Source organism: Lineus longissimus, chromosome 15, assembly GCF_910592395.1.
Source record: "Lineus longissimus chromosome 15, tnLinLong1.2, whole genome shotgun sequence".
Lineage (NCBI taxonomy): Eukaryota > Metazoa > Nemertea > Pilidiophora > Heteronemertea > Lineidae > Lineus > Lineus longissimus.
In genome coordinates this window covers 9684979-9710493 of record NC_088322.1, presented here as the reverse complement: position 1 = coordinate 9710493, position 25515 = coordinate 9684979, and the positions used below count along the sequence as shown (strand labels likewise).

Here is a 25515-nt window from a genome sequence, read left to right as displayed (position 1 = left end):
AGATCTAGGCCTTGCAATAATTTGCCCCAGCTTTTCAAAAAAGATACCAAGTATGCCTACAGAAGGATAATTTTTTACCTCAATTCTTGTGTGAAATCAACGAAAACCACGTGAGCTTGTCTTTTTGATGAGATAATTCTAGGCTACATTGTATTTGAACAAATATCACTGGCTTTGCGTTTGTTAACTGCAAAACTTTGCCTTTAATAATGATCCCAGTTAATTCAATAGCTGAACAATTATGGGTTAGAAAGCCTCATAAAATATATCGAATGATAATACTTTATGCTCTTCATGCAATAAATTCCATGGAAACGCCACAACTCAAAAATAATTGTTATTGTACTCATTAACATACCCATAAGTCTGCGCGCGCACCTGTCAACAATCAGGATTCTCTTTGATCTTGCCGACAAATCACAAATCTCACTTCCAGGTGGAGCGAACTTTAATACATATGTCTTCTCTGTGTACTTTTATGTACTTAGATTTCGCGTTGTTCCCAGAGACGAGGTTTGGGAATGATCTATGTGTCGTTTCACCACATAAACTTTGCGCCATAAATTATGTGCGTTGTTCTGACTAATACAGTGTACTTATGAGCTCCTGGCTCGGGCTGAGAAACAACATGGCCACTGAACATCACTTTTATAAAATAAGGAGTGTCTCACCCGGCCGGTGTAACGGTCTTAATTGCCCCTCTCGAAAGAAATGTCCTTGTGTGGTAATGAATTAGATATACCAGTATCTTTGTTTTGTGACCAATGATCTTCAATACTTCCGTGATTCAAAGTGCATAACAGAATTATTTTTAGGGACACTCTATCCTAGGACATTTAAAGCTGTTACGCTAGTTTAAGTTGATTGCATAGTTCCTCTGTAGGGGGCGCTGCAAATATACAAGGTACATCTAAAATAGTGTAGCCTACAGAACGTTAAATTGTTCTCAGATATTTGTCAACATTTTCTGATAGGCCTACAACCCTGAACTACCCACCATTCACTTTAAGTTGTTAATGATAGTGCCAGTGTAGGAGAAGAAAATGTCCCCCTGGAAAAAGTGTCCGGCCCTATTGTATTCTGATGGATTGTGGTATTTGGTTCAACATCGACCATGAGTGTCAAGAGCGAGATTCAAGCGCGTGAGAATCATTTGTTCCCCGGACATTCTGTTCTAGGACCAGCTTTAAACTTCTACACCTGTGTAACAGTTTGAAATGTCCTCGGATAGAGTGTCCTGGAAAAAAGGATTCTGTTCTGCGCGATAAATCTCTGAGTTATTGACCTAGCTGCTATTCACGTTCCTGGGTTTCATTTTTGCTCAGACGAAAACAGAGACCAGCCGTGGGTCAGTTGGTTTCTTCGTTTCTCCAAAAAGTGTCAAGTTATAGCCAAAAATGATAGTATAGGCGAATTTGTCTATAAGTGCGGACCCTGCCCTAAACTCCGCGCCCAGCCCAATGATGGTATCGTTAAAAAAACCATCATCGACATGCATGATCATTCCCAAATTAAAATACTACTGCAAAAGATAGTGATAGAACTTAGCAGTTAATTAGTGATGAATACACCCAACCCGCAAGGCCTTCCCATCAACAGTAGTCCCCACCCCTGCTCAACCCGGTTATTCCACAAAAGGCACCGCGCGAATCATTTCGCTAAGTTATTGCTCCATGGACCTATTTTAAAGCGAGAAAGCTCGTAAATTACTACGAATTATCAATGGGCCAACATTTATGGCTTTCCCGGCCATTAAAGCTCTTCTGGCGGCCAATCATTGGTGGTACGGTTTATCAGTTCATGGAGTGTGGAGGTATACCGTGTAGTTGAACGCCAGAGACCTAGGAACCCACAAGTATTGGATTGTTTCTGTCTATCTGTGGAATTATGCTGCTGAGGATCGGATTTGTGCTAGTCTGGGCGGTAAGTTGTCAGGATTTTTAAAATTCGCCATGTCACAACCTGTGTGAACAATTACTGTGTTTGTAAACCATGTCACGCGTGTGTCGCTGTGCACAATGTCTGAGTGTGTCCACGATGGTCTTCGGTCTTCGGAAGCCAAACATCCCAAAGCTGGGGTTACCCACGGAGGACCTGTCTAACTCGGCAGTTATAAGTTGCTATCAAACACTGGGCAGATTATCCCACGAAAGGTCTTCGTCTGGTTGTGCCAATACGACCAGGAGCGACCGCGGCCCTGTCTTTTGTAGTTGTGAAGAATGTAGAATTGTGATAATACAATGTCAAAGATAAGATAAGATGGCAATCGTTGAATATTTTTTCCATGAGTGGATATCTCCCCATACATAACGGTACTTGCGCTATCCGTTTCACAAACTGTCTCTTCCTGTCTGGCGTCAGGCGCAGCACGCGGGCATGATAATATTTTGTTGCAGTTCGTGTCAAGACGATACGATATAATTATCTTACCGAAACCTCGTAAGCATTGTGTTTTGAAACAAGGTATACATCTCTTTTTCCACAGATGACCAATATACATAAGGTCTGTCATATCTTTACCATTGACCTCTTAATGAAACTAAACGTCATTGCAGAGATGCCTTTCGTTGGTGCACGGTCTGTTGGTGGCATTGCACAGGAACCTCTTGATGCTTGCTGGAGTTCACACTCCCAGTCACATGACGTAAATATGTCGGCAACCATCAATACAAAGGTATAGACTGGCCACTGGAGGTGACGGCTCCTTCTTGGAATTATGACGTCACGGAATTCCACCTCAATAATGGGATGACCATCTTTTTTTGAATTGAACAAACAGAACTCGCTGTAGCCTATTTAAAAATGTTATTCCTTTTTCTTCAAAGAACAACAATAGGTCGTAGAAAATAAAGATCTTGCTTTTTTGTCACATTTTTTCACCTCACACCCGCAGTTCACGTCACAGAAAATATTTCTAAACCCTTCTTAATAAGATCTCATAAGATCAAACTACTATATGTTTTGGTTTAAACTTAAAGAGGAAAAATCGCAAAACATCTTTTCATAAGATATCATTTGAGACAATCTTACCAAGAAAGTACCATAATATAATGTACCTTGCAAAGTTAGTTTACCCCCATCTTATAAAGAATACAATTGAAATAAATATGTATTTAGAAAAATGGTTGACAATATTAGGTAAGAACAATAATTCATGTTTTGAAATAACAAGAATTATTTATGTACATTATAAAGACACTTATTAACTTCAAAAAAAAATTTATTTGAGAGAGAAAACTAACCTCGCCCCCAATATTATGGTAATTGGGAAATAAAAAGGAGGTTAGCCGCATATCAATCAAGTTGAATGATTCGGGTGTCCGAAGCGCATTGTTGTGATATTTTTAGGTAATTTTATGAAAATTTTGAACCTTTTTTCTGGTTCATGTCAGTGCAGGTTGCTGTCTTTTGATAGTTAAATGAAGTTGCGTATATTTTTAAAAATAGCCACGTGTGGCTGTTTAAAGGGGAACCGGGCCAATTCTCTTACATTTACCAGTCAACATCGCACTCTCAATCACTTTATTTTCTTAATTGTAATTAACTGATAATGAAATATATCTATAACAGGTTCTTCCCATTTCTGAACAAACAATGAATCCTCCTGTCGCAAATTTCTTTTTTAATAGTAACTTCATGTATTAAGCTTTATGCATTGTACTCTTAAGTGTTTTTTGGCAAGCCAAATATTATATAATAATAAGCAACCTGTAACCAGTTTTTGTTTGAAAATGAAACTACGCAAAGGGTTATCAATGATTTTTCATTGGTCAAGGTAAATAGAACGAAAAGTAAGCTTTTAATAATTCCATTCATTCCTTCAGTGAGGCAACACAAGTCTCCAAACACACTCTTATTCTCTTTACGCATGCGTCGTGACCCCTGCATGGAGCCTGTCGGCCTAATGTCCGTCCTCAAAGCGGTCTCTGACTAAACAATACAATAAAACTGACTATAAACTTCCTTTATTGTTTTATTACTTTATCTTATGGCCTGGATATGATATAAAAGCTACCATTCACTACCGAATCATGCTTTATAGCTCCGTGGAGCTGCGGACGGAGGCCAATAGTCTGTCGTGCGGCCTCTCAAGGAGGATCATCGCCCGTCTCTCGCGAGTTTTGGCCCCTTGATTTCTGAAGACCCTCTTCATAAGAATCATTATCAATAAATGTCTGAGCACCAATATATTCTTGCTAAGAAATTTTGGAATAATATTTTCTCTAATCTGTACTAAAGTTTATACAAGAACATTGTTAACAATAGTTTCTGAAGTTCTAATTGATAGATTTATTAGCTATATTGTTTCACTTATATCTTATCAAATATTATTAGGAAGCAGTAAATGTATTATTCTTTTATGGACTCAGCGTTTTCTTCGTAGAAAGTTCTCTCCTAAGATGTTATCACACTGCAAAAGATCTTATAATGAAGATCATTCGCAATAAAATTATTGTCATAATGAGAGATGTCTATATACCTATTTGTAATAATATCTTACACTGAAATATCCTAAGATACGAGTAGGCCTAATACTTCACGATGAAAAAAACCTGTAGAATTGTTTTCTTTTTAAGTGGCATAAAAACAGTGATAAAACAAAAATGACTCTGATAAATCGTGCATACATAATATCATTGATGAAGTCGTTACAGTCTTTATTTTTTGCTGATAATATCCAATAAATGTAATATCTACATAAAGTGGTAAAATCTATTTTCATATTCGTTTTATGACCGAGACCAGAAAAGGTCGCTTCTTGTTTCTGGTTTTTAAACAGACATGCCATTTTAGCGATTACTTCTTCTGATTTAACCCAGACAAGTATTATGTAATGCTTCGAGATCGTGGTTAGACAGCGTATATCTCCCTGGCCAGGCATTTACACGTTTGGTAAAGAAATCTCTGATTAAAATCGCCGCCGAAAATAGCGACAATTGTCAAAGCAAACAACATGAACGTGCAACACTTGAACGGTCCCGATAAAACAAGAAAGGAGATTTAAACGCTGAGCTGTTTAGCGCAAACACCATAACAAGATGTCTTGAACTGATATAGTGTCGACTAAGCTTTCTGGCGACATTTTAGGCAATTTGCGACAATAGTGAAACAAAATTATAGCACGTTGGGCCGAGAAAAACTTGTGTTTCAAAAATAGAGCTCGATTTGTCCAACACTGGCAATATTTCATGACCTGCATTTTTACTATAAGACAAAATCATAATTCAGGTGTTTCGTTCTAGCGTCTTCTTTTTGTTGAAACTTTGAAAAAAACGTATTTGAAAATCATATCAAATATCGATATCCTTTTAAAATTTTAGAACAATAGCTTTTGCAAAACCGGGGAAATGTCTCGGGCTTTCCATGCACCTTAGCCTACTCTCCATGCCCCCTCAAAATTATGCCAAAACTGCTCCTTTCCACAGTCTCGTCCCATTCCCATTCGCCATCTCCCAGCCCGACCCACACACGAGTCCGCCACTCATACCGCCTCAGTCAGTCTGTTTATTTCCCCGCTTATTATCCGTAATTTGTTGATAAGTACCATGAGATAAGTACCTCTCTTGATGTCCGCTGCCTTCAGGCGACAGATTCGCTAGGAGCCTGCAAAAATACCAACCAACATGTTCTACTGAATATTTCTAAGGATGTAAAGGAACAACACGAGTTACTGTCGAAGGAAAAGCTTTTCATTTCATTGTGTCGATAATGACATTATTCCTTCTAGAAAAGTCCGTTTTAAGATCACCCAATCGTCGTAGTAATTAATCAAACCTATGTCTAAATCCATGTCCTTCCGCCATGAGGGGTTACTTCCGAGGTTGGTTGCTTCTCGGGAAACTTGATGTCCATTAATCTAAGACTGGGGCCAAGTCTGCCTCCATTGACTCTCGAGGCAGTTCGTTAGTCCAAGCATGGGGTGAGACAAGGCCGCTCCACTGCATCCAGAGTGTAGCCTACGGACGTTTCATTGAGGTTCATCGTCGTGTCCGAGAGTCTGCGAGATTTGACCCCCATGATTTTTAGGAACTTCTTTCAAAAGAAATATCTAAATATTTTCTCTTATTATGAGGCCTACATAACTTACACTTCGTAGCAATAACTTCTTTTCATGAGCTCAAACTTGTTTTAATATTTGCTACAACATGTACGGGACCTTATTAAGACATTTCTAAGCGATATTTTCTTCTAATGATATCTTGCTAAAAAGCATTCTGAGTGATATTTTCTCTTACAAATAAATTCCTGAGCAACAATCTTTTCAAGTCTCTTTTGAGTAGCCCTACTAATTCAATACATATTAAATATATCTTAGTAAAATTTTCACTGAAAAATTATGTGCAGTATTTTTCTCCCATGAAATTTACCAAATTAGAAGTCCCCTTATTTGTGTTGTTTGATAAGTCTTGAAGTATTGATGCCCACACGTATAATCGTTCATTTTATCATGATAAATGTTGCTTCCGGAATTTCTTGTCGGAATCCTTGAAGTCGATTAAGTTGATAGCATAGGACAAACATTCGGCTAGACCTAATTTGATAAGACAGTCTAAGAATTAAGGACGACCATGAAGTGCGCTGGCATACGAAAACCAAAGTTGCTCAGATTTCTATAAAAAATGTTCTTTCAAGTACATGTATAATAAAATTATCCCAATAAAATACATACATTCATATTCTTATCTTCTTGAAAAAAATCACTCTAAATATTTTCTTCGTCCTTTTGTTTTGATTCGTGGCTGTGACCTGTCTCCTTCCCAATAAAATTCTGACAAACTATTTACTATGACCAGAAAATAATCTATTAGACTGTACATGTATTGTAGCTGTACAAGAGATAAACCGTGTGCTGATAATACTTGGGCATTGTTTGGCTGTTTGGTGAAAAAAATGCCTCTAGTCAAACCTTATGATTTACTGTGAGTTGAAAATAGAATAGCAATTGCATTTTATTATAAAACCAGAGGTTGTCTTTTTTACCGAAACCAAATTTGTGGTTAAATGTTGCCTTAAGGTGGGGTTTACGTTGGGCTTTAACGTTATACTCCTGATTTCTAGGTTACAGCTTTGGTTTTTTATAAAGTTGGTGTTAAGCTTTTTTTACTGAAATCAAAGTTGGGTTGCAGCGAAATCCAAGTTGTTATTTTTACTGTACCCCAAGATGGGCTTTTGATGTTTACTAAAAGTTAGGTATTACCATTAAGTTTTATTCTGAAACCTTAGTTGGTACTCTGGCTTTTTTTCTGAATGAAACTTGAGGTTGGTCTTTTTCTGCACTTCTATATATTCCCGAGGTGTCCATTGACGAAAGAGGAATGGAACTTTAACATCGTACCTAATGTCATTAGGTGCATAGTCAATCTATGCATAAGTATGGTTGAGTATATCTGGCAAACATCCATGGGAACGAGAGCTAGAGCCTGTCGGTCATCCATCTGAAGAAGTTTATTTCCCCCAAGTTGTTGAATTCACCCTTGCATAGCCTATGGGATCATTGATCATGTACAGTGAAGTTAGGTGCAATGTAGGAGCAGAGGCTAACAAGGTGCCCGTGATGAATAACCAACATGTGAACTCATTAACCTAGGAACGAGAGTTCGTGCACCTCTTTTCCTCAAAATACATCATCTTAAGTATTGTAAGATTTATCTTGATTGATCAAGGGTTAATATACACGAATATCCTTAATAATGAGCACATCATACTTACGTGTATAAGTGCGGCTGCAAGACGCCAAATTCTTGGATGAAGAACCTGGTTTGGAGAGCGTTTCGTCGAATATCTAGTATGTCGGCTAGAATCTGGATTTGTTTTTTCAATTATTGCTTGATGGGACGAGAAGCCTACTACATGTATATGTTTATTCTTTGTCCGCATCGTTGTGGACTCTGGAGCGCAAACAACTGGGTGAATTTCTTTGAAGTTGTTAGTGTAGAAATTGTGTTACCTAATAAAGTGAATGTGATTCGCGTGGGTAGATTATGTACGCTAGTAGTCGAGATATGATGGGTCTTCAGTGGTCAGCGTTTCTTAAGATATCCCCGGTCAAGTATTTGGTGATTTCTCACCACACTCACCATAGCTGCACGCATGCGCAACCTCTCACCTAGCTCTGCGCGGAGATTGCTCCGGCAGCATACGATATTTACCTTGGTTTGTAAACTTGACAAACTCATAACTCTTTCGAAACCCATAACTATAGCATGACCCCCTCCTGAAATTAATGATTTTCTTATTCATAAAAAAACTGGTTTATCTTTTCAAGATAATGTGTGGAGTGTTGTGTTGAGGGGTGGAATGTAGACTGGGTCGTATTGGCATGTACATGCAGGGTACATACCTGGGTGGTGAGATGAATTAACCCTCCGGGCCCCGTGAAAAATAGACAAATTATACACAAAGCCCCAAGAAGGTAAAATGGTATGACGATAATAAAACATCTTAATGTCTCTAAGATTATGCAGATCTGCAATTTAAGACACTCTTGACTATGCATATCTCCCATTTAAGACACTCTAAATTATGCAGATATACCATCTAATACACTCTAAATTATGCAGATCTACCATTTAAGACACTCTAAACCACGCAGAATAGAACTACTCTATTAAGAAGTCTTAACTATGCATAACTTTACAACCCGGCTTTGAGAACGGCCGTTTAAAATTGTGCAGATCTACCATTTACAACACTCTAAACTATCTGCCATTTAAGACACTCTAAACTTTGCTGATCTACCATTTAAGATACTCTAAATTATGCAGATATACCATCTAATACACTCTGAATTATGCAGATCTACCATTTAAGACACTCTAAACCATGCAGAATAGAACTACTCTATTAAGAAATCTTAACTATGTATAACTTTACAACCCGGCTTTGAGAACGGCCGTTTAAGACACGACAAACTATGTAGATCTACCCTTTAAGACACTGTGGCACCCTAAAGCATTCAGAATGGGCATACACTCCATACGATGTAGACGAATTTACTGGCGACTGCCCTTCGGCAATTTCCGGTATCGTTCGGGCCCCGAGCCTCGGGGTTCGATCTCAATCTCAAGAGTCACTTCAGACTTCAAAGTATCGTATCTCGTGGAATCAGGTCTGCAAGAAGTGACTCTTTGATTGGTGGATGCCTGATGCTTGTTTCTCTCCACAATAGCCTGTGGGTAGTTAGAAACAGCGGCAACATCAGATGGAACGAATTGAGGTTGGAGCGTGGGTAACATTATGTATAAAACTCCCCCCCCCCGAACCTAAAAGTGCCTGATTCCAGGTCACTCTGACTGAGGTTTTTAATAGTGACTGCATAAGTTCAAGTGATGCCTGTTGTGTAATTGTGATGTGTACATTCAATTGCTATGATATAAATCGAGAAAGCTGGCATGCTGTAGGCCATCTTGCCGTTTTACTGAAACAGTTCAGCTTTAATAAGGCCAGTCGATCACGCTTAATAGTTCTGCCCAGTTTCTTTATTGTTTTTGCGCAACAACACTTTAAACGACAACTGATGTTTACAATCAAATTATCATTCGCTCCGGCGGCCGACAGAAATACTTCCAAACCCGTCTCACCCATCGTAAATTTAATGTCTCAAATATTTACAGCCTAACTTTAGACCCACCAGTGCCAAAATAACTTTTTACACTGTATATTGCCATTAAAAGCGGTCTGTCGCAGCACAATAAAGATGTAAAACACAAATCATTCAGGTTCAAAGCCTCCGATGGCATTTTAGGGTACTCTGCAACCAGAATCTGCCGGCGGGTTTATAGGTCACTTCCGACTACCCTAAACCAGTTCAAGAGTTCAAGGGTGATATAAAATTAAAACTTAAAATTTACGTTCTTCATAAATCAATTTTATTGCTTGTAACTGAATAGAACGCTGTCTCCAATCACGATCACAACACGGGAACCTGGCAGCGCCGCATACGAAACAACTAACAACTTCGGAGATGCTGGCACTGACACCTCTTCCTGGAACCTCTTCATGTACAAAGACTATATTTTAGAAGTGATGAGCAAGCCCTGACCTACCATCATCCACCATCCACCACCCCCACCCCCTCGGTGTTCCGTTCAGAAATTTAAATAATGTAGGGGTCAAGTGGACCAGACTTAGTTACACTGAACGCCGATCTCTAGTAGATAGATCGGTACTTTTTATACCAGGCCTAGTTCTCTAAGTGTCCTCCACATCAGTCACCTGGAAATCAGAGATTTTACCCCCCCCCCTAGCTCCTACTTATAGTCCCCTTTGATTACCCTCCAGGGTGTTAAAAGTTAATTACTTCATTCAAAACTTAATGAGACAATCTTGCACCTCCTCATTCCTCCCCATGATGAAGTCTCATTTAACTCAGAGACACCATTACACCCTTACCTGGCGATGATTATCAATGATACAATTTTTCACCTCCTTATATGCAAATTCCCACACCGACTGTACGGCAGATTACTGGGAGGGCTTTGAGATAAATGGAGGTTGCTCACTTTCGTTTAGGCAGGGCAATGATACTTTAAAAATATATGGTGAGAGAAAACCCTTCCCAAGTTACTACTTCGAGTCCACCTGACAGGAGCCAAGAATACAGCGCATTCTATTCGCCCGTGCACGTATTTCTTAACCTTGCTCATTGAAACGAGCGGTACAACAGGCCGCGCAGCGAACTCTGCAAATTACTCTCGTAAACCATCTAAATGGCCCAAGTTTACATTTATTACCGGCAGAAAGATCCGGGCAGCCCCTAAACATGGGTTCTATAGCTGATATCAAACACGCCGCCTTGTTCGAACCGAAACTCTCAAGTAGTCTCGTATCTTTATCTCCTACAACTAAACCATAAAATATCTAATGATATTGTCAGAGGGTGAGCCGAAAATATCGCAAAACTCATAAACTTGGTGTACATTGGCTATTCCATGGCTATTTGGATGACAAATGGGCTGCTAGATTGGTGGACCCATGTCTCTGTAGGTAGCCATAGATGATGTTGTTAGGAGAGGGCTGACAACTGCCGGCGAGAACATTGGTATGGCCAGGGAGTTATATTAGTTGACTTTATTACACCTCCCTGGTATGGCAAACAATCAGGCTTTCAGAAATGATCAAAAATGCAACAAATGCAATACTGCCACACCAAATCGGCAAAGGTGACGAGACTAGCAGGACATGAAGCTGTATCGATAGCATGTGTAAATTATTACGACTAGTGGCAGGTAGGAGTCCTTCGGATTGGATACCCTTGAACATCGAAAGAAATGACCATGCCATGCCATTTGTTTCCCCAGGCTCGTGCCAACAGCCATTCAGGCCTACATGTGGTACTAATTTTTTCATTTCGTCTTACTTTATCCTTGACCATGTGAAGCTATGGTCAATGTCCAACAGCTCAACAAAACGCGAATGCTTCAGTTGAATAGGTAGGCCTAGGGCTTCGGGTCCTGTGTCTCGTTCTCCCGCTCTTCTAGCACATCAGCACAAAAACCGTGCAGTGCCCAGCCACAATCTGTGCTATAACCTTGACCCGACACCCATACATGTTGCCAAGTTCGTATCGATGTTGCGGGGATGACAGCTTTTTGCCGATGCTTTTATTGGCTGTTCGGAATTGTGGAATATCAGCGATTGAATTGGTTGTTTTTTCGCGGAATTACAAGTCTGTCACTGGCAGCGATCATCGCTTGTCGCGAACGTACAGTGCATAGGGACTGGCATGCAACCGAAACCTTTGTCATGATGATGAGAATAATGACCGCCTCAACAGTCATCCTTCCCCGTCCGCTTGAATACCCAGAGTTGTTACAACAACCAACCTGTCAAAGTCAAGACAGTAAATATTGCTTCAACAAAGGAGGAGGTCGAACCCCACACATTTCCAGAGCAATTAGTTTTCATTTTTGAATGACGGGCATCAACCGCATACGCCAATTGTACCTCCGAAATATCTAGTCTTGCGCAAATTATGATACGACCACATTGAATTTTATCCTCTTATTGGTGTGATTGAGTTGGGCAAGATTGTGGCTGGTCTCTTTAGACCAAACATCAACTTAATACTTCAGTCATGTAGGTCAGCATTTTTGTCAGTTTTATGATGGACAGATTACAAACGGCTTCTATATCACGGTATATCAAATTTTAACGCTTTTTGAACGAGGAAGTTATTTAGCGCTGATTCAAACGTAACCAATACCCTTACTGTTCATCTTTGGATAAAAATCACGCATTTTACCCCCTTTCCCGCTTGCTTTTTCTATCAGATATTGTTGATCACGGTGCCGTAACGTGTTTTTTAAGCATTGTTCAAGAGACTTGTTTTTTGTTTTTTCAGATGTGTACATATGCACTAATATGTCCAGACAAAGAATACAATCTGGAAGAAACACGCTGCTGTACAAAATGTCTTCCCGGGTCAGGAGTCAGAAAGGACTGCACGTTTGATAACAACACATACTGCGAACCATGCATAAACGAACGAACCTATTCACCACACACTAGCCACACCGAAAGGTGTCGCCAGTGTCGGCAATGTGGACCGGACGCCATCTTACGGCGGACGTGCAACACTACTCACGACACAATCTGCGAATGCAACCAGGATTATTATTTCAATGAAAGTGCCGGAGAGTGTAAAAAATGTGATAAATGCGAAAAAGGTACTGGAGTTACAAAAATATGCAGCAAAAATATGAATACTCAGTGCAGTGTCTGTAAAAACGGGACTTTTTCCGACTTTACGAGTGCCACTCTAGGATGTATACCATGCAGTGCCTGCAAGAGGGACGAGACTATGATCCAAGGATGCATTGCGTCCCAGAATACGCTCTGTCTTAGGAGATCAGGTAAGTTACCTTGACATTTGACCTCAGGACTGAGGTTGCGCCACCCAGTATTTAATTGATTAGTGCGAGCGCCTTCTATCTGCCGTCCGGTTGCTTCTATGTTTTCCTTCGTCAGTTTTACAAATTGCAGGCGTAGAGAATATTATAGCGGCGGAGAGAATATTATAGCGGCGTAGAGAATGGCTATCGTAAGGCAAAGCAGTTAAAGTGGTCCATAAAAGCCCTCTGGGCTAGCGGAACCTGAACATAACTTCGTGTTCCGTTCAGCCGATTCAAGTCCAAATCCAAGGTAAAGGGTTAACTAGACAACTCTACCATTAGTTGATGGCCCGATAGAAGTTAATGCACAATCATGGTTTCGGTAGAAGAAGGCCACATATAGATATGGTTAATGGGTTTTTCCATCTTAATGGCTATTTTGACCCTATTTACCTTGTCAGTATCCTAATTTACTCCCCACCTATTTTCCGTGGACTATTGTCCAAGATATGCTGGCAGGTAGGCAGGCATGAAGATAGATGTACACAACCGTGCCTACGTCATATTTTTAAGCAGGTCATGTGTAGATATAAATATTGTCGTAGTGAAGATCGGCTATACCATCTGAGACGCTAACTCATCGATATTCACCACCATCATTCTCATTTACATCCTCTTCACTTGATCACTCGTCTATAATTAGTAAGCTGGAAGTATTAGCTTTGATCTCACCGCCAGCCTCAGGACCGGTATCTCTGCTTGGTCTCAGTTGAGCTAGCAAAGCAAGAGGATGGGTCTAAGTCGATCTAGTGGCAAATAATGTCTTTGTCGAACTGAGTCCAGCCCTTGAGGTTGCTCGTAGACAATCTAGGGGTGCTAAATTCTTAGTCGGACTGAGTCCAGCCCTAGAGGTCGCTCGTAGACAAACTTCTTTGACGGAGTGAGTCCAGCCCATGAGGTCGCTCGTAGACAATCTAGGGGTGCCCAACGTCTTCTACTAACGGTAGATGGAGGAGAGCGCTGTGCGAGAGGCTGGTACATGGGACTGAAACTGACAATATTTCTGAAACCATTTAATTGATAAACCAAGGCTTTCCAAGTAGACTAGTATTCTGTGCCAGTTGAGGCGCGTGTGTTTCGCATCGGCCTAATACACGTAAAATGCATGTAGGCCTTCTGTACATGAGCTTCTCCACCGTCGACACAGTATGAATGCTACATCAACATTTGCTTTACCTCCAGCCCGGTCCTCCGGGCCATGATGGCTGCACAACATCAACTCAGAAATAACCAATCGAAATACATCATGTTGTCTCGGCGCTGATAGGTCAATTGTTGCTTGTCAAGTTCCTTTATCGATATACTTTGTCGTATATGTTAGAAATCATTGCTAACTTAGCTGTTTTCACTTCTTGAGTGTCAATCATTATGTCCAACGCTGACCCCATATAAACTGAACTAACAAAAATAATAACGGCGAAAATCATGTGTGTGTGCAAAGCGTTATTTACGCGGGTACGAAAATAAATTAAGCCTCCATGTGCTCTTGTTCAACGATGGTACAATGGCGATAAAGGCCAAACACCTCTAACTATAAAGATATCTTGTGTGCCGGCGTATTGCTGAGATTTCTCAATTCAAGTACATGTACACGTAAGCCCAGACGTCAGGTATCCGAAAGTCTCTAATATCGTGATTGAGATACGTCTTGGCAATGTTTCTGTAACCACTACACTGAACAAACAGTTAGCGAGGATGAGTAATGATCGTCGCCTTCAGTCAATTCAATTAAGCGCCCAGTGGTCATCGTTTAAAGCTCTCTTGTTATGGTAAACGGATTAAGGTACCACCTGAATAATAAGACAACTGAGCTGAAAACGCTGCATTAGTGCCTTCGCTATTTGAGTGGCGGGTCATTTTACTTGGTCCGTGGGTCTCTTTCACTGCCAAGCATGATAGATAAATCTCTTATATGCTAACGATTGAACTCCCCCCGCCCCAAAAGTGCTTTGGTGATAGTACCCAGCCTCAAATCCAAGCGTCGTAGGTAAAGACCGAGCTTAGTGATGCGCTGGATGAGCAGCTCATTGGTACCCAAGGCATCCTTGGACATGTGCACTGGTCACGTCCTAAAGTCTAAACTTGGGCTATCGAGATACCCCAGACTGCCTCCCTAGAGGTCTCCCCGTACATTACAGGTCTGTCAAAATGGTGTGGGGCTACACATCCCACTTTTTGATATGCCCAGGATCATCCATCCTGGACACCACTTATTTCTGTTCTGACTGAACAATCAAATGTTCCTGGTGTGCCGTTCTAGTAACTTTGTTTTGAAGTTCCCACAGAGGGGGTTAACATGGCGAGTGGCTTGTGTAGTGTCCACTTCAGATTATCGGCTCTTCTTTGCCTTATCAATAGAGCAGACCACTTTGATGAATAGCGCGCCTGTCCTAATCACGTCGTTATACGGCCTTCCCCGATTTAACCCTTAGAAAATGTGTCCTTCAGACCAAGGTTCTTCAGCGTTTTGTCTCAGATTAATAGTGATTCGATTGGCCCCTCCCTCGAAGTTGCGTAACCGGCGCTTCAAGATATTTCAATTTTTTTACAATTCTACAACGTGGTAGGCCTACTGTTGATTGCTCTGTTTGTCTTCAATTTGCACACAGTGAAATTCTTTCCCACAAATATTAAGTCTAGAGAAGGCATAATTTAGTGCAATAGATGCTGCCGCATACATTTCACTGGAACGGAATTTATAGGCATACCTGAAATTCTTAAACCATGTCAGTCCAATACCGTGAAGCAGGGAAGAGCATCATTAGAGCTCAGCAGAGTGAGACACTACTTGTGGCGGCGCATGCTGGCGAGTAGGCATAACTTCTCCTGATCACCGAAATTTCACGACCGAGTTGTCCCTTTAACACGGATTGCCATAAATTCTCATGCGTAGTTCAGTAGCCCTGACACCAGTAATGCAATCAAAGCCCCATTTTAAAGACAGATGGCTGGCGAATGGCCGCCTTATAAATCAACATGATAAACATAAATAATATTCAAAATGTTGCGCAGCATCCATTAAATGTAACGCAGTTTATTGCAAGATTCACCCCCGTGAACCTTTGTGTTATTCTTCAATTATTTAATTCCGACCTCGTCCCACCGCAGATCCAGACTCCGGTGTCAAACATAATGGCCAGAATTTTCTCTCTGAACAAAGTCTCAAAATTCTGTATTGAGGAGGTTTGATAATGAGCGTGTCGGACTTGGGTCAAAGATCATTTTCGAAGCAGACATAATATTCGAGATAAGCCTATTTCTGGAACGAATTTTTTATAGAGCTAGTAGTCATTATGACGGAGAGCAAAGACTGACGAACGACAATACCACTAGCTTTAAATAGGAGTGTGACCCCCACCGCTGATTTACGTCCTCGTTTGGGACCGCTGTCCATTCTTACGCATCCCAAGGTCACTCGAAGGACATAACCGTAAATAAGAAATAATGTTGTTTTTTATGGGAGTTTATCATAAAGGGACATATGGCAAGGTCCTGGTCCAATCCGTTTTATACCCATGTGGCTCTCCTTTTCTTGATTAGTTAACCCTCCCAAAAGATCGGTGGATAATAAAATCCCTCTTGAAGAAGCGTATGAATATAGGGTCCTTTTTCGTCATCATGATACTCTCCATATACATTTCAAGTCACCACCACACCCTGACCAAGCGGTGGGCACGACACTCTGACGTCCATCAAAGAAACTATCATTATCATCAAACGTGCTTTTTGCAACTTTAAAAACCGACTTCAAAAACCCTGGTGTCCATGATATCCTTTTCACCGATTGAAAGATTTCTAGTGCCTTTCAACTCATAACAAACAACGCTGACATCTACCGGCAAACTTATAAACCAGCCGCAAAAGAGGGGGTGTGCGCACCAACCTGAACGACATCAACAAGGTTGTGTGTGCAGAGAACATGGCTCATAAACTATCTCGAACGGCTGAGTCAGTTCGAGCTCTGGCAGGCGGCTCCCTTTGATCTCGAAATCTACAAAGACAATTAATGCCGCTGGAATATTAATGGCCAACTCTGCTCGTTTCAACCAACAAATCGCCCCATAAATTTCTGCCGGTTTTTAGATCGGAATCGTGATCTGGCATCGTCTGCATGTATGCAAGGCATGTTAGTTTCCTGTGCTAGAGGAACACGGTTGTTTCTGTGAACGCCTAGCCTGCTGTCGACTGATAAACGCTCGCTCCTGCTCTTGTGTGTTTCCCAGAAATTTATTACAATATTTACCTAATAAATATTTAGAATAGTTTGTTTTTGAGTGCCGACATACATTCCGCTTGCGACCTGCTCATACTATATAACCGACATTAACTTCTCTTTGGTCCAGATTGGTGTTTATCATTTTCATCATGGACTCTGGGTTGGTGCGCTCGAGGCCCGGCCCGTCACCGAACTTGGAAGGCCGAGAGCGGTTAAGGGTTGACTATAGGCATGCATCACCATTTATACAAGAAATTGAATGTCAATTTAGGGTGGGAGTCGTTCTTTGTTTTCCAGAGAACAGCCTCCCAGCTTTTCAATGGGCATTCACTTCACTTTCAAGGAGTTCTAGTTGCTTTAGGATTTTAAGTTGTGGTCAAAATGGTCACTGGTGCCTATGGTCAACTCTTAATCCGTGGATGGTTGATCGAGAATCAACACAATTCACTGACCATTTCTCAGCGAAACCTCGGATAAATCACGACGGTGATTCCTGAAATTCTCGGTGAAATCGTGGCCAAAGTCGTCCTTGACCCTCAATCTATTGACATTACTCAGCTTCGGTAGACTCGCTGGGCAGCATATCGCGTCAATCCAATTTGGTCTCCTTAGGGTGAGGAACGAGGCCGGTCCCCTGCGTCCGTAGTGTAAGCTTCGGAAGCTGCGGAGGCAATACCGCTGGAAGTTCAATGTGGTTGGTTCTCAAGCGCAGGCTATAATTTCCTAAATTCTCACCGCTCTCGTCCTAGGGGGTTAACAGCACAGTGTCTGTTATATTGTCTTCTAATCGTCTGCCATAAAACTTATCAAAATAAAGATACCATTAATAAAACCAAATTGAGAACAGTCCCCATTTAAATGCTTCAATAAAAGCTGTTCAATTTAACACACACACACCCTTGCTAAATTCGATAGGGGAGAATCCAAAAAAGCTGTTGCATCGTGTGTGTAAAATGCAGATTACCAAAATCTGTTGGGTTTTTTGTGTGTATAGACAAGGCCTCCCATGCCTGTCAGCGGTAACAGCTTCACCCACATGTGGATAGATACAGGGCCCTATTCATTGATAAGGTCATATTAATGTCGTTCGGCTTGATTTGGCCCAAAAAAACTGGATGAGATTGCAGGTTAGACCCGATGTTAGATGCGGCCTACGATGCAAGGGTAGGCCTACCAGAACAACCATTCTCGGGCATGTAGTCCGAGACGACATCTAACCTGAAATGTATCCTTCGATTATTTTATTTTATTCGGCTATGTATGATACAAATGAATCCTTTTTCATGGTCAAACCGGATTTCACATTCGATCCAAATGTCGCGAGTACTTTTCCATGGTACTTCAAAATGAGTACTTTTCCATAGTATAGGCGTACGCCTACAGCTAAAATGAGTACTTTTTCATTGTAGCCTACATGTACCACCACCATACGCAACATGCCATACGAGTATTTCAAGCTCCCGCGATAAAGATGAATATCATATTCGGGCTGATTGTTTGTTCCATTGTGTACTTTTCCATGGTACCAGGTCTCCATCCAGAATGAGTACTTTCCAATGGTACATGTACCGCCAAATGAGTTCTTTCCCATGGTACAAACGAATTTCATATTCGGGCCGATCCGGGGTTAGGAGCACCACGTTCAAGTTTGCTTCTCAAAATATCCCACTCAGTCGAATCATTTATTATGAGTTTGTCAGTTCTTACGATAACGTTAACCGACATCTGCGCAGTGTTAATACAGTCTATTTCAAATTAAGGTGAGTAGAACTTCACCTGTTTTCTAGGCTATCTTCATGTGTGTATTACACTCTCAATTTTGTCATTCCTAATTGAACCGGACTGGCATTACAAATTCACCTCAAGTTTCTATTCTCACGTGTACACAAATGCACGTGATTCTATCGAATTGCACAGCGATATAACTTCAATGCTGCATGGAATTGGATATCTCTGTCCCAGCTCAGAAATGCGGGAATTTATGTACATCAATTGACTCAGAATGTACATTCAATCTGATCAACCCAAGTTGGCGCATCCACTTAAGTCAACGTCAACCCAACCTGACAGACCTAGCCTACATAAATCAATGCTCTGTCCTAAAATGCATGTTTAGTTTGCGCGAACTCGTGTGACACGGAATTCCGTACCTGAGTCATTTACTCGAAGTTCATCAATCAAAGTCGGCTTCTGCGCCAACCAGCGAGAGCCTCCCTATTGTCCAGAATCTCCCAGAAATTCAGTTTACCCACAGTTAACGCAAGACATGGACGCTTCGGGAGTCAATTCCACATCGGGTGATACAAGCAGTGGACGACCGAGCAATGGAACGCGTATTTACTTTAATGGAACACTCGGTGAGTGCCAACTCGTGTCCGATTTATGTGTGTAACCTTCTGTCGACCCCAGTTTTCTTGCCTTGGGGTGACTAAGCTGGAGTCACTGACATACAGTCACCGTCCCGTATGTATGTTGCTTGGCACAGTAACAATATCTTATATTTGGTGAAATTGTCCGCTTTGGATCTGACGGCATACACAATGTTGTTTTGTGACTGGTATCCCATTCGCCTGGACAACCATTCCGATTGCAAATATAGACCTACGTCATTTTGAATTCTAGCACGTACGACTTTCTGGAAATAAGGTTGCTAAATCTTAGCTAAATCTAAAGACATTAATTCGAGTTGAGTCAGATCGGTGTGCGGGTAGGTTTCCAGCGGGGTTTCTGGTTTCCTCCAACATATACGTACAATTGAATCACCAAGTACTGTCTAAAGAAAATGTCCAGCTCTCAACTCAATATTTTAGGGGACTTACCTTGAGTTTCCTGTGAAAATGAGGTTCATGTATATGCATGCATGTCTGGTTGCTTTTGCTCAATATCTTTCTGCTCGGACGTATAAAAATCAAACCGGTTTTGTCAGACTCTCCTGCTGTTGGCAAGGGCTTCGCCTCGTCACAACAGAAGCCTACGTAGCCAGGGTATCGCCTCGTCACAACAGAAGCCTACGTAGCCAGGGTATTCAGTATTCAGGTCAAAATGACAGTTGTCGATGGCATTTGGTGTTTGGTTTCTGGACGCACCAATTCTCCATTAGGCTAGATCAATGTAGACCAGATTGACTTGCATGACATCGCCAAAGATGTCCCTTCTCGGAGTAGGCTAATCGGCCCCATCAACGTGGTTACGAGGAACCTTTTATCGGTGTCTCAGACCAGTTCCAAGGAATATTTTACCAAGAAGTCAGTTTTATCAAGAAGCCTGACCCTGTCCCCTCACTGTGCATATTGGTCGCCACCTGGAGACCAACGAGTTGACTCCGAGATGCCTGCCTATAGTCCCCCTTTAAAGGAATCCAGAGCATGTCCCTACCAACTCGATATACGCATTCATAATTAGTCTGAATTATCTACCTTGTTGAGTTACTGGCTACAGTTACCGCGGCCTGTTTGTCTGTGGGAATACATAAATCATATTAATGAGTTTAAGAAACAGATGAACTTCCAGCGGCCCCGCGGATGATAGATCTACAACAAGGTCTAATGATCGTTCCACTTCTGGCAGTTAAAGGCTCGGTACCTTGCTTCAAAGTTACCCGCGTGTGCGGTTGATCTTCATGGTATATCCATGTTTGTGCCTTGCATTGGTCAGGATTTCTAAAACTGGACATCACGATTTACTGAGAACACTGCAAACAGTCGAGTGAAGGGGCGCTAAAATCGACCTTACGTCGTTGAACACGTATCTCAAGACATTTCTGAACCTCTCTATTGCAGCACGTTCGAAATATTCTTTCAAATTCTTAAATTAGGAGGCGTGCGACAGTTTTGTATAAATCAATCTTTTGATGCTCACGGTCCATTCAAGTCGGACACGGATACGCATCGTCGGTTTAAAGATGATGACCAATATGACAAGTGATTGATGTGTCGTCATGACTGCCTGCGCTCTTCCATCATTTACATCCACCCCGGCCCAGGTCTGGAATTCCTTAGAAGTCAAGAAGATTAAGCCGATACGATTCCAGAGAACGAATTCCTCCCGCGTCTTTGGCAATGGGGCATGCGAAGGAAGCAAATACGTTACATGTTCACAAAACTTACCAGTTTACTTTCCTGTCTTTTCAGATATTCTCCTGCCTCGGTCCACGGAATCCTCAGGCCCTGAAGAGAGTTCCAACACTGGAGCCGAGCTTATCCCGTTGTATTGCGCAATCATGGGTCTGGTCGTGGTGGCCTTGCTTGCTTATGCCGTCTATAAACACTGGAAGTTGAGAGGGAAGAAAAGAAGGGCAGCATATCTTGAAAAAGAAGCGGCAAAGAGGACAGGTTCGGATAGCGGGGTGTACCTTGACCAAGACAATAAATTATGTAAGTTAAACGGGAAGCGCAACTTTCGTCATTCACTGGGAAGCGCTCAGAGTGGACCAATCTCCAAGCTTTGCCATCGGTCACAGTTGCTTAGTGATGTAGCATGCAGCACCGTTTACTTACGTACTTTTGCTACGGAGCAAATCCTAGCTATCCTCCCATTGGGAAATAAGCTGCGGACGTTTGAGTCCATACAAGCTTGCGGCGCCGACTATAGGGGAATTTCAAGAACAGTAGATAACGTCACCGGTGTCAACGCTGTTTGCAAGTTCATGATGTCCCCCCGTTTATCTTTATTTGCAGACAACAGTGGAACCAAGATTAGGGACCTTCCTCCTGCCAAGAAAAAAGAGTTGGAAGTCGTACTAACGACGGAGAAAGAAGGGCAAAATTGGACGCATTTAGCAAAAGAATTAGGTAACGACTCTCTACTACACCATACACAAGCAATTTTTTTAATATAAAAATGTATTTAAGTCTTATTTTATATAAAATATACAAAAATCCTTTATAGAAGTTATATAAAATTTGACTACGTGTAAAATTTATATTAAAAAATCTGCTATAAATTTTATATAAAAATCAATAAAATAAAAATTCTATATAAAAACGACTATATATATCATATATCAGATATTTTATATAAATTTTTGGTGTAATTTTTATAAAAATTCTACATCGAAATTGTATATAAAATTTATATTTTATTAATGTAATTTAAAATTTATATCACATTTTTAAGTGAAATTTATATATTTACTTTACTCGTAAAAAAATTGCAGGTGTAGGCATTCTCCTGAAGATCCCGAATGCTCAATCAACGTTAACAGTAAAGTTGGTGTTAAGTCCTAACGACATTACTGGAAATTTATTAAAATGTATTAAAATTATTCTGTTCCCCCTCCACACACAGATTCGGCTCTGTCAAATAAGAAACCTTTGGCAAAACCATTGGGTGCCACTCAATACTTGACTTGCCAAACCCAGCTCGACGCCGAACTGCAGCGCCACTCGCGGACAAAGATAGAACAACTCGACATTTTTTTCACCGGTTTTCTTGCTGCACATGCGTACCAGCGTCATCTTTTGTTGATTTCCGCTGGTACGCATGCGCAGCGAGAAAACCGGTGAAAAAAATGTCGAGTTGTTCTATCTTTGTCCACGAGTGGCGCTGCAGTTCGGCGTCGAGCTGAGTTTGGCAAGTCAAGTGTATTAAGGACAGTGTCCTTATCGAGAGGTTTTACTGTACACTGCAAATTAACTTTTTTCCACTTTTTCAGGTTATAACTCGTCAAAGATCGAGGATTTTAGGAGGACGGACGAGGAACGAGGCATGGAGACGCCTGTGAGGTATATGCTGGTGGAATGGGCCGAGAATGACTCTGCTACGATAGGCCTACTCGTCAGGGCTTTGAAGAACATTGGGCGACAAGATGTCCTCAAAGTGCTTCAAGGCGAGCAAACTAAAACTCAGGAACCGGCCAACGTATAGTGTAAATTCACCGAGTTTCATACTCGAGATTATTTATTACATTTCATGGATAATGCAATTTCATACGTGCTGACGTTTTGTACATACTATATTACTCACACGTGTACATGGCCAGTGGTGGCTAATTTATTGTCACGTGTGCTTTGCGCATTTTCATTGGCTCGCGCTGTTGGGAGTTCAAGCAATCATATCGGAGGACGGATTCAAATGATCTCTTTGTGATTCAGTTCCTGGAATCCGTGGATCACACAACATATACTGCATAATGAAACTTACAGTTGCCATGGATACAGTCATGTGACCAAAGTTCATACTATCCTCATTTTGTCGGAGTCTTTTTTCACAGAATTCAAAAAAGATTAAAGGTTCAATTTTGTTGAAAAACTAAATGGTATGGGTGGGGGGGGGGGGCAACTATCTGGTATTCCGGCAAAATCAGGATGAATAATGCTTGAGGAGTGCAATCAATTATGAAGTTGCCATGGCAACGATGGTTACTATAGAAACCAAGATGCTGCGAGTGTTTCTCAGGGACATGACTAAGAACTTTTTTGAAGGTGAGAGTACGTCAACGTGACATTTTCCAGCCTGAACTTGGTTCATACTTATTTCCTATTCGCCATTCCTGATTCTAAACTTTATAGTTGACATATTCCGGATTCTGAACGTAAGGGCTAAGTCTGTACTCAATAGCAAGGGCTCAAGTCAGTTAAATGGGAACCAGTGGAAATAAAGAGCTAAGTTGACCATAACAAATAATTCAGAATCTGAAATGAAATAGAATCTCGCATAAGGAATATGAAATAAAGTAGCCAACTTCAACATGGTGTGACATTTTCTTCTACAGAACAGTGTCGGGGGCGGGGGGGGGGGTCTTACTAGCTGATTTTCTTTGTGGTGATCATCGGTATGGCCACACTGTGCAGAAAGGTGTCTATTCGGGGGGGGGGGGGGGAACCTGGTGGAACAGGCCATTTAAACCATGGAAATCACTTCCCAGCTGATCCGGAGGGTCGGCGTTTTCTTTGCCACAAAACAGAACCAAAAATGGGCCCAGGAGAGAGGAACCCTTTGACCAAAAGCTTGTTTATCAGAATTTGAAGAAAAAGAAGAGGCCAACTGGTTGTTACCTGGGGAATGAGTCGGAGAACCGTATAAGTTACCAGTTAATTATATGGGGTATTCGAAAAAGCTGGATCTAGAAACACTGGACTGGACTGCGACTCATTGCTCGCAACCAGCTGGGTCACATGACCCCTGAAACAAATGACTATCTCAGCCAATCAGAGCGCAACTAGCGTGGTCTGACAAACTCTTCCGGCAATTCCAACGACAAAGTTTGACAGCACCATGCCACATCATAAGCCTTTGCAGCGTCTGTGTAAATGGAATGTTTTGCAAAAGAAAACACAATGTTTTTCACAATCGATTTTTCTATTGTTTATCAGTACAGACGGTGGTGAGCAATGACGCCGTCAATCCACTGGTCCAGAACTTGCTTTTTCGAATACCCTCTGGATCTGTGTTTCGACAACTTTTTAAACTTTCTATCGGAACATTTTGTATTTATATAAATATATATTATGCGTTTTATGATTCTTATAGATATATATATATATATCGGTGGTGTTTGATTTTGTCAAACAGATCATTTGCAGTGTAAAACTGACTTGAGGCGTTTCAAGAGAACGTCTCAGCGACTCCTGTCCGATATTACAATTCAAAATATGGTACAGAATAGAGGAGGGGGGGGGGTCATTATAGTAGTTTTGAAACAGCCCCTGAGTAAACCCGAAGTCGTACTTTTCTGCTCCCTCTCAGTCACTCGATGTCTCAAATATAGCAACGAAAATGGTTCACAGGGATGGGGATGTCGGGATACTTTATATCTTAAAGAGGGGCTATAGGCAGGGATCAGGCGGACCAGAATAGGTTTTATTAAGTGACCGATATGTGCCGGCCTCTCATCTCACAGCACTCCAAGACTATTCACGTCTGCCCGAGATCAGACCTAGCTTTAATAATCACTGGCAGTATCGCCGATTTGACCAACCAGCTCCTGCCAAACGTCTTCCTAAATGATAAAATGTAGAAGAAATGTATCTTACATGACAAACTAGGGGCGTCACCTACTAAAGAGAAGAGAAACTATCATGCATAGGGCAGCGACATCGAGCATCGAGCATAGATACTGTCTGCTTGTTGCTGTACAAGGTAGTTCCTCTAGCAAGTGGCTCCCCTGGTGGTCTAAAGTCGGTCCAATTTCGTCATTCATCTTGCCCTTTAAACCCTCTAGAGGGACTATCAGGTACCTCGTGTACCCTGTGCCAAATCGACGGGATCGGATGTAAATGAATGAACTCGTTCTTGTTTATATAAATGTTACATATTCATGGATCGACAATAAATTTCAAAGAATATAATTTGTTTTCATCTTCTATTCGTGATTACTTTGATTTCGTTCCTTCATCATCGCTACTTGAGATGGCGGTCAGGCATTTAAACGGCGCTTGATGAAAAGTGATCTGCCGAGGCTGACGG

The 25515-nt window shown here is 41.4% G+C and overlaps 1 protein-coding gene across 1 annotated transcript; it reads left to right on the top strand.

Annotated features, from left to right (window-relative positions):
* The first annotated feature begins 1769 nt into the window (after positions 1 to 1769).
* On the top strand, positions 1770 to 25397 carry LOC135499840 (tumor necrosis factor receptor superfamily member 16-like). The gene is made up of 5 exons (XM_064790813.1): positions 1770 to 1923; positions 12344 to 12854; positions 21240 to 21482; positions 21786 to 21899; positions 22763 to 25397. Exons 1-5 carry the CDS (start codon positions 1888 to 1890, stop codon positions 22972 to 22974), a joined length of 1116 nt encoding a protein of 371 aa, XP_064646883.1. The 5' UTR covers positions 1770 to 1887; the 3' UTR covers positions 22975 to 25397.
* The last annotated feature ends 118 nt before the right edge of the window (positions 25398 to 25515 follow it).